The sequence below is a fragment of the Ictidomys tridecemlineatus genome, chromosome 11 (assembly GCF_052094955.1).
Source record: "Ictidomys tridecemlineatus isolate mIctTri1 chromosome 11, mIctTri1.hap1, whole genome shotgun sequence".
NCBI classification, from domain to species: Eukaryota; Metazoa; Chordata; class Mammalia; order Rodentia; family Sciuridae; genus Ictidomys; species Ictidomys tridecemlineatus.
Window position 1 is genome coordinate 119,704,920 of NC_135487.1, and position 10,703 is coordinate 119,715,622.

General features: G+C 40.4%; 1 protein-coding gene across 1 annotated transcript; it reads left to right on the forward strand.

The window, feature by feature from the left end:
* The first annotated feature begins 4,507 nt into the window (after nt 1–4,507).
* Nucleotides 4,508–6,619, forward strand: Pigm (phosphatidylinositol glycan anchor biosynthesis class M). The gene has a single exon (XM_005339379.5). The coding sequence runs from the start codon at nt 4,675–4,677 to the stop codon at nt 5,944–5,946; it is 1,272 nt and encodes a 423-aa protein (XP_005339436.1). The 5' UTR covers nt 4,508–4,674; the 3' UTR covers nt 5,947–6,619.
* The last annotated feature ends 4,084 nt before the right edge of the window (nt 6,620–10,703 follow it).

Sequence of the window (10,703 nt, forward strand, 5' to 3'; positions counted from 1 at the left end):
AAAACAACAACAAGAAGTCTGGTTAGGACACATTTGACATAAGATTCAAGAAAAGTCAGCAAATACAGAGTTCCTAATGTGTGGACAGTACCATCTGACTAACAAAGAAGTATAAAACATGATTCATGCCATCAAGAGGTAGAGGGTGGGTTACAGTGGCACATGCCTGTAATCCTAATGGCTTGGGAGGCTAAGGCAGGAGGATTTCGAGTTCAAAGCCAACCTCAGCAATTCAGCAAGACCCTAAGCAACTCAGTGAGATCCTGTCTCTAAATAAAAATATTAAAAAAGGGGCCGGGGGCCGGGAGCCGGGCACAGTGGTGCAAGCCTATAATCATAGCAGCTGAGACAGCAGGATTGAAAGTTCAAAGCCAGCCTCAGCAAAAGCGAGGTGCTAAGCAACTCAGTGAGACCCTGTCTCTAAATAAAAAATACAAAATAGGGCTGGGGAATGTGTCAGTGGTCTCTCAGTGGTCAAGTGCCCCTGAGTTCAATCCCCGGTACTTTAAAAATAAAGGTCAGGGGGAGGGGATTGGGGATATGGTTCAGTGGTTAAGCACCCCTAGGTTCAATCCCTAGTACAAAAAAAAAAGAAAAGAAAAACCAAACAGGAGATGTGTAGACTTATAGCTTTCCATCTGCTATTTCCTCTCAGGAACTCTCCATACTTCCTGCCAACTTCTGGACTTCTTCACTCTGGCGATGTCCATCTTATATCAAACGAATCTCACGAAAAGCTCCAGTACTAATGACAGCTGCCATTTTACATCACTTGTGGATTTATTCAGTCTATCTTATTCATTAGACTTTAAGTGACACATGGATGGGATTCCTGTCAAGTTTTTGTGGTCACCAGTATAGCTCAGAACCTTACACAGTGTTTGGCATGAAAGACACTCAATAAATATAGCAAGAAGGAATGAAAGAAAAGAGGACAAAGAACTTGTCTAAAATTCACATGGCTAGTACCCAGTGGAGTTGGTATGTCTTGTTAAAAAACCATAAAAGATTAAGATAACACATTTCACAAAGCATAACATCATTAACTGTTAAAAAATAGAAAAGACAATACACTGTTTGGGGGAGAAAGAGCCTATTTCTACTGGTTAAGGTTTAGGAAGAGTTTACAGAGGAGTAGAGGTTGTGTTTCACACCGAAGGATCAACAGCATTCAGGTAAGTGAACTGAAATAAGTTTCTCAGCAGACAGTACAGCACGAGCAGGAGGAAAACACCAGGCATGTTTAGGAGACAGTAAATTCAGAACACAGGGCTTTATAGGTGAATAAGTTGAAAAGTAAGATAAGCCTGATAATGGAAGGATTAAATGTCAAGTTGAAGCATTTATTATTTTCCTCTGGACAGTTGGGAGCCACTGAAGAAGTCTGAGGGAAAAAAATCTAGTTGAGGGCTGGGGATGTGGCTCGAGCGGTAGCGCGCTCGCCTAGCATGCGTGTGGCCCGGGTTCGATCCTCAGCAGCACCACACACCAACAAAGATGTTGTGTCCGCCGAGAACTAAGAAAAAATAAATAAATGTTAAAATTCTCTCTCTCTCTCTCTGTCCCCCTCTCTCACTCTCTCTTTAAAAAAAAAAAAAAAGAAAAAAATCTAGTTGAAATGCTTTTATGAATGTTAATCTGGCAGTAAAATTGAGACAGGAGACAGGATTCCATCCCTTTTTCATTTCCATAACTATTATCTATATCTCCCACCTTTGACTTCAGTGACACACTTTCTTTTGATTAACTGTGTTTCCATATCTGCCCAATTATGGTACCTCTTACCTTCTCTACTAAGTTAGCCACATGGGCAAAGACTGGCTGAGGCCTTTCTGTCAAACTACCTAAGCTAACCCAGCCAGAAGACCCCTAATTTAGTTAATCTTCAGACATCTCTCTCTATATTCTTCACCTTCTGGGACTCAGCCTCACTTATCTATAATTCATAGAAGAGAAGAATAAATCAAAGATAGAGTCATAGTGACAGAGAATATCAGGATAATTCAAACAAGAGCTTAATGAGAGGAAACAGAGAAGGAAATTGGGATTGTAATCAACATTGCAAGTCAGTCACACAGTGATAAAGATATTCTGGGTCAGATAGAACTGGTTGGAGTTCCAGCTCTGCTACTAGCTGTCTGTATGACTTAGGAAAATTACTTATCCTTCATAAGCCTTTATTTTCCTCATTTGTAAAGGTATGAATATCTACCTTACATGAAAAGTATTTACACAGGGGCTGGGGATGTGGCTCAAGTGGTAGTGCGCTGGCCTGGCATGCATGGGGCACTGGGTTCCATCCTCAGCACCACATAAAAATAAATAAAGATATTGTGTCCACCTCAAACAACAACAACAACAAAAAAAAATTAAAAAAAATTTTTTTTAAAGAAAAGTATTTACACAATGCCTGGTACACTGCAAAAAAGCCTTCAACAAATCCAGCTATTACAAATCATCATCATAATTATAATTATCTGAATGGTGATATGCTGCCACTGAATATGTGGCTAATGTACTGCAAGAAAAAAATGCATAGAAGTAATTATCGATCTAAGGCATACAATTATACCCAAGGCACATTAAAAGACACAAAGATAGCAGAATGTGAATATAGAACATAAAACATTAGCAAGGTTCATTCAAAGAATAAGTGTGACTCTCAAATGGATGAGTGAAGTAGTCCCAAGAGCTCCATGTTCAAAACAGATGGAGTCACCTCCTTTCTTTTAAACAGACTGGAAGACTTCCTCTAGGAAGCAGGCTCCATCTGTAAAATCAAGTCAGTTGGAATTTATTAAACACTGTGTGTGCATATGTGTGTGTGTGTGCATATGTGTGGTACTGGGGATAGAACCCAGGGCTTCACATGACTAGGTAAACATCGCATTGCTAAGCTACATCCCCAGCCTTTATTTTATTTTGAAATAGGATTCAGCTTGAGTTGCCCAGGCTGGCCCAAATTTGTGATTGTCCTTCCTCAGCCTCCCAGGTAGCTGGTGTATACCACATCAGACCAGACTTTTCTGAACATTTACCATGTGTCTAAGACTGCAATGAATTATCCTGATATTATCTGTCACTATGACTCTATCTTTGATTTATTATTTTCCTCTATGAATTATAGATAAGTGAGGAACTAAAATAAATTAAGGATAAGATAATGATTTCTACTCCAAAGACCCCTCTGATCTCACTGAAAGGGTAATAAATACAATCTAAAAGTATCAAATTCTGCAATGCAGACTACAATAGTGCAATATGTGACTGCAGAAGGGAAAAGGCTAATGGGCTGGAGTCCTTGGTGAGTCCTGGACATCAGGTTTGAGTGGGGTGGGTGAAGGGCAGACATTGACAAAGGTAAAAGATATCTGAAGGGGAAAACAGAGCTGAGAGCACTCCAGGAATGCCACTCTAGTAGTCTTCTAGGAGGAGGAATATCTAAATCAATTAACTGTTACTGAAATGACTAATTTGAAGTCAGGTGCTATGTTAGATGTTGAGGTACAGAAAAAAAAATCGTATAATTTCTGTTCTCAAGCAAATCAGAGTTCTGATGAAATCCAGAAGGAAACAGGTTTCCTAAGTAACAAGACAAATGCTGTAATAATAAAATAAACAGGGAGTTTCGGAGCACTGGAATGACAGATACTGGGCAGGATTTTTATCTATAGGGCAGTGCCTTCTCTGTGAATGAATTTTTTGGCGCTTAGAGGGCCTCTGTCCCAGTCCTTCTACTCTCAGACAGATCAAAGGATTGAGAGGACTGGTATCAAAATCTTTCTAAGTGATGAGGAAGTGGACTGAGGGCTAGGATACCCCTCTAGGAGTGGATAACTGAGATGAAGCATAAAGGTTTGAGAGGGTGTTTGCCAGAGTGACTGGGGAGAAGGCGGCAACCTTGGTGGAAGGCATAGCAAACACAAAGGTACTGAGACACGAGGGTCTGACACAGTTTAGGAATCTCGGAGACTTCCCGGTCTCCTTTCCTATCCTCTGCACCTAGGGTTGCCTGATGAAATACGGACTGCTTACTGAAATCGGAACTTTAGATAGACAGCTAACAATTTTTAAATATTAAGTATTCCCCCAATACTGCATAGGTCATACCCATTCAGGTCTCATTCGACTCATCCTGGCCCGCTCTATGGGCCCACAGACCCCTAAAGGATACCGGAGAGCTGGGGAGGCACGGCACGAGAAACTAGCTCAGGTTTATTTTCCTTTCATTCCTACATTTTCACTCCTGGGGCTCCAGCCAGGCTTGAAGGACGAAGCTTGCGGCTGGCTTGGCGTCAGAGGTCCACGCTCTGCCGACTGGAGTCGGGAGCGAAGGAAGAGCGGTCAACTCGGCTCCGGCCAGTACAGCTTTCCTGGCGAGCAGAAGTAGCGCCACCCTACGACCGGAAATCCCGCCTCCGCCAGAGGAAGAAGCGCCAGCAAGACAGCCAATCCAGAGGAAGGCTGGGGAGACGGAGAGCCCGGCGCGGGGCTGGAGACCGGAAGTAGTACGAGGGCGGAGCTTTGCGCCGGAAGTATCCCTCTGTTGTTTCTGGTGGCGCCCTAGCTCGTGGGAGATGCGGCGGCCACCTTAGGCAAGGAACCTAAGCCGGGTTTGGAGAGATACGAACGCAGTTTGGAGCTGGGGCGCCGGGCGGCGCTCTCGGGAAGATCATGGGCTCCACTAAGCCCTGGGGAGAATGGTTCCTGAACCTGAGGGTGCCGCCCGCCGGAGTGTTCGGCGTGGCCTTCCTCGCCCGGGTCGCCCTGGTTTTCTATGGGGTCTTCCAGGACCGGACCTTGCTCTTGAGGTATACGGACGTAGACTACCACGTGTTCACCGATGCCGCGCGTTTCGTCACCCAAGGGCGCTCCCCTTATCTGAGGGCGACCTATCGTTACACCCCGTTGCTGGGTTGGCTCCTCACTCCCAACATCTACCTCAGCGAACTCTTTGGAAAGTTTCTCTTCATCAGCTGTGACCTCCTCACCGCTTTCCTCTTATACCGCCTTCTGCTTCTGAAGGGGCTGGGGCGCCGGCAGGCTTGTGGCTACTGTGTCTTTTGGCTTCTTAACCCCCTGCCGATGGCAGTGTCCAGCCGAGGCAATGCGGACTCCATTGTCGCCTCCCTGGTACTTATGGCCCTGTATCTAATAGAGAGAAGACTCATCGCAGGTGCTGCTGTGTTCTATGGTTTCGCGGTGCACATGAAGATGTATCCAGTGACCTATATCCTGCCCATAACTCTCCACTTACTGCCAGAACGCAACAACGATGAAGGCCATCGCGAATCCCGGTGTTCTTTCCGCTGTCGTTTGTACGAATTCTCGAAGAGGCTGTGTAGTCGGGCAGTGTTGCTCTTTGTAGCCGTAGCTGGGCTCACATTTTTTGCGCTGAGCTTCGGTTTCTACTATAAATATGGTTGGGAATTTTTGGAGCATACCTACCTTTATCATCTGACTAGGCGGGATATCCGTCATAACTTTTCTCCATACTTCTACATGCTGTATTTGACTGCAGAGAGCAAGTGGAGTTTTACCTTGGGAATTGCTGCATTCTTGCCACAGTTCATCTTGCTTTCAGCAGTGTCTTTCGCCTATTACAGAGACCTTGCCTTTTGTTGTTTCCTTCATACATCCATTTTTGTGACTTTTAACAAAGTCTGCACCTCCCAGTACTTTCTTTGGTATCTCTGTCTTCTGCCCCTTGTGATGCCACTTGTGAGGATACCCTGGAAAAGAGCTGTCCTCCTCCTGATGTTATGGTTTATAGGGCAAGCCTTATGGCTGGCTCCTGCGTATGTCCTTGAGTTTCAAGGAAAGAACACCTTTCTGTTTATTTGGTTAGCTGGCTTGTTCTTCCTTCTCATCAACTGTTGCATCCTGATTCAGATTATTTCCCATTACAAAGAGGAAAACTTGAGAGAGAGAATCAAATATGACTAATGTTTTTTCTAGATCTTCTGCCACTTAGGTTACGTTGACTTTTCTGTATGGACCAGAAGAGAGCTTTGGAAACTTTTTTTGAACATTCTAAGCGCTCTAATGAAAGTTGCCTTGTTCCAACAGAAATTAAAACCAATGTTTGCCTTATATATAAAGAGGACTCGATAATTGAGGTCCACCCTGTAAAAAATCTTAGGAATTTTTACTTGAGCACACTGGGAAGTAAAGGTTACTTGTTTGAAAATGCAAAGGCTAATGAAACTTATCAGATGCTTAAAGTTCTTGTCATTAAGAGACATAAGGTCTAAGCCAGTATTTGTTTCAAGTTTACTGTGCCACTGTCTTAAGCTGTGTCTTATCTTCAGCACCCCACTTTTTCTTTATGAAGTTTTTCTGACTGCTGTGAAAACTACAGAGTATTCCTAAAGTGCAGGGTTTTTGTTGTTGTTGTTGTTTTTAAGATGTGAGGCATTAAATAGTACTACCGTGCTTAGTTGGGAAAGTTTTAAAGTTTCGTGTTAATTGTGGGGGTTTAGAAGATAAGTAACCCAACAAATTTTGTAATCATGTTTCATGTATTTGTTTTGTATAATTTAGTTATAATTTGTTTTATATCTTAGATTATTGTTTGGTTTTATACAAAAAGAATTAAATTTAAATTCACCCACCTTTAGACTTGAGTGATTACATTTTTTAAAAAACATCCTCTTGCTTTTGATGTTTAAGGCTCTCAAACATACAAACTATTAGGATATTTTAGTATACTCTTATCACTTTAACTAATTTTAACCTTTTGATTGCTAAAAAGACTTCACCCAGATTTTAAGTTAAACTTTTGTTGGCTGTATTGTAAAAATATATATATAGTTAATTTTTTTTTTTTTGCTGAGGATTGAACCTAGGGCCTTGCGCATACAAGGCAAGCACTCTACCAATTGAGCTATATCCCCAGCCCAGTTAAATTGTTAATAAGGCATTCCCCAGCTTGAAAACAAAGTTCTCCATATGGAAATGGAGAACTTTGAGGGAGACTCCTGCAGAGCCTAAGCCACATCCCAAGGAACATCCTCCTAGACCTGGAAGATCAGGAAAACAAGGCTTTGGAGGGCAGAGATGTCTCTCTTAACACTGTATTTCTGATGGAAAATGCTTTCTGAATTGTTGGAACAAGCATCCTAAATTTTTTTTCTAAAAAAGCCCATCTATGTTTGGGGCTTCCTAACATTCTAAAATGTTAGGAATATGAGTATGACTTAGTGATTGTGATTTTAAAAGATGAGTAATTTAAAAATTGGGTTTTTTTATGTCAAACATTAAAAAAACCTGTAAACAAAACCTCTAGAGAAGTAGTATTTTTATATTAATTTGGGCATTAAGAAGTCTTTGAGAATTAAATGTCTATGAACTAGTCATTAAGAATTCTATTACCATCAACATTTCTTTGGTGGATATCTTTTGGGACCTGGCATTAGAAAGAAGGGAAAAATAGCTGTTCATGGCCTACTGTGTGGATGAAAATAGCAGTCAATTGTTGAGGACAGTGACTTTTCTTATATAACACCTAGTCCCATAACACATATTAGGTCTTATCTTGAGGGCTCTTTGTATATGACTCTTTAACCAGTGGCCTTCCAACTATGCCTTTCTTGCCTATTTTAATTATTATTTTATACTAATAATTTTTAAAGTTATTATTTTGTAATAATAATAATATTTTTTTAATATAGAATTGGAAAGGAAGAAATGGGAAATAGAATTCCCTGTCTCTTGCCTTTATTTGTATCCCTGGCTATTTTTTCTTTTTCTTTTTTATGGTAGCAGAGATTGAATCCAGGGGTGCTTAACTGTTGAGCCATATCCTCATCCCTTTTTATGTTTTATTTTGAACCAGGGTCTCACTAAGTTGCTTAGGGCCTTGCAAAACTGCTGAGGCTGGCTTTGAGCTTGTGATCCTCCTGTCTCAGCCTTCCAAGTTGCTGGGATTACTGGCATGTGCCTCTGTGTCCTGCTCCCTGGCTATTTTTTAAAAGTTCACTTACTTCATTATTATTATTTGCTTTTTATATTTAGCATTGAAATGGCTAAGTGATATCCTATCACATGGATGTTCACATTATAAATATGTCATTCTTCAACTGTTAGACCTTTGAGAGTACATCCAACTTTTAATATTCTAAAAAGAACTTTAAACATTTTTCATGTTTTAGATCATTCTCTTAGGATATTGTTAGAAGTCCACAAATTTATGTTTGGATCTTCAACTCCAGATTCTCCCCTGCCAGAAATTTTTTATCAAATAAGTGCAGGTGTTCTTAAGAGATTCAGAGGGTATTTTACGTTTTATATGCTGCACAACAGTAAGTTAATTTGTAAAGTGATTAATTTTATCTTTGGGGGGATTTAGCTTTTTCATTTGCTTTCCAGTTTTTGTAAATCTCTTTATGGCTTTTTACTTGCAACCCCCCCCCTTTTTTAAAGCAACTTATATGTTTAAATTGTTGCATGTTAATTATACAGGATTGGGTTGGAGCTTTCATTGTGGCATGTTGTATATACATAAAAACATAATTATAGTAATCTTACGCCCCACTCCCTCACCTTTCCCTCTTCTCCCTGCCATTTGCAATTCTTTTGGTTTCCTTATTTATTTATTTATTTATTTTTTTAAGGTGGACATGATATTTTTATTTTATTTTTATGTGGTGCTAAGGATTGAACCCAGTGTCTCATGCATGCCAGGCAAGCACTCTACCTCTGAGCCACAACCCCAGCCCTGGTTTCCTTATTAATCCTTCAATAATACCTTAAACTTATATGGCAATTTACCTTATTTCTTACATAATTATTTTTGTTCTTATTGCCCCCTCCAATCTAATGGGTATAGGAAGGAACTTGGATTTATGCAAAATAACTTTCTTAACTACCTGTTATTGTAAACTTAATGATTATGATTATGATTATTATTATCTTATAGTGCTGGGGATTGAACCCAGGTAGCAAGCACTCTGCCACTGAGCTATACCCTTAGCCCAGTTCTTTCTAATCTTGATCTGAGTCTTTGAAAAGATAATAAGTTCTTATATGTGAAGATTTACAGGCAGATTTCGGGTTCAGATAACTGGTTCAGGCGTGACATTTTTTGTGCTTGGATATTCTTGTCACATGTTAGCTGACTTTAAGGGGTGGAGGCTTGGCTTATATCCCTCCCCAGCACTTAAATTCTTCATTGTGTTGAGGGTTCGTTCAAAGTTTACAGTGTTCTGTAGATGGAAGCACATGTCTTCTGCCTGGGTCAGAAGTATCATAATCACACAAGCATTTATTCAGCAATCCTTTAGGAGAAGCATTCATTTAGTCAAAACATTTGTATTCATTATCCCAAACAAAAACCAAATTAAATGGGACCATTTCTAGATATTCAGACATTCTGCTAATTGCTATGTATGCTATATAAAATGAAACGACACCGTGACTATTTAAAAGTAATTTGGAGGATGAATATTTGAAGTTCAGTTCATGTAACAAAGGAAAATTTTGCCTTCCTTTGCTCTCCATTCTTTTGGCAATTATTTATAGATGCTAGTCATGTGTCAAGTCCTGTAATAGACAAATCATGAGTTGGGGATGTAACTCAGTGGTAGCACTTGCCTAACTTGTGCAATGCTCTGGGTTCAATCCCCAATACTTAGGGGGAAAAAAGATGAAGTCCATGTTGGCGATTTAGCAGTAAAATAAAACATTCCACTGATATATTATTATATGAGACCCCATGAGTATACTGATTTGTAAAATGGGGATGAGTAGAAGATGTTACTATTCATATTTTACAGATAAGATTGAGCTCAGAAACAAGTGACTTAAGTTGAAAGATTGGTTAGTAGCAACACCAATGCAGGACCCCAGGGCTTTTGATTCCAATTCTTGATTTTGCAAGTCATGTCATTCTCCCCTACCCCCACAACCAGGGGTTGAACCTAGGGGTGCTTTACCACTGAACTACATTCCCACTCCTTTTTAAAAGTTTTGTTTTGTGACAGGTTCTCACTGAATTGCTGAGGCTGGCCTTGAATTTGCAATCCTCCTATCTCAACTTCCCCAGTTGCTGGGATTATATGTGTGTGCTACCATGTCTAGCTGCAAGCTCTTTTTTTTTTTTTTTTTTTTTTTTTTGGTACCAGGAATTGAAGCCATTGTTATTTAGCCACATCCCCAGCCTTTTTCTTTTCTTTTTTTCTATTATGATGGCTGATTACATAGGAATACTTCTTTCTCCAGCAAATGTTATTGATTTACCAAACTACTAAACACAAGGCTCGGAGCATCTTCTCTGTGTCAGGCATTATTCTAGGCAAAGTAGATGTAGCTGTGAGCATCTGCAATACAGGATTCTGATGATTGTCACAAAGAAATGGCATGCTACAGAAACAGGGTGATGACAGGTGAGGGGAGTGAGTGCTATTTAAGATGAAGTGGTTTGGAGGATGTGTTAGTTTTTTATCACTACAAGCAAATATTAGAACTAGAACCAAAACTCTAATATGGAGCCAAATTTATTATTCCCTTCTCTTCACTGCCCTTAACATTAAGCTATAGGTAGCCAAAGATGACACACTGGGCTCTAGAAGGTAGGGAAGACAGGAAAAACTCATTCATTTGTCTGGTAGGAGCCTACTTTGGGCCAGGTAGGCTGGGGATATAAAGATATTTAATACAACAGTCCTACCTCCAGAGGAGGTTGATGCTAAGGTGATACTAAC

Bases quoted from the DNA above. Each gene is read 5' to 3' on its own strand.
- Pigm (XM_005339379.5), top strand. From the start codon at position 4,675: ATGGGCTCCACTAAGCCCTGGGGAGAATGGTTCCTGAACCTGAGGGTG.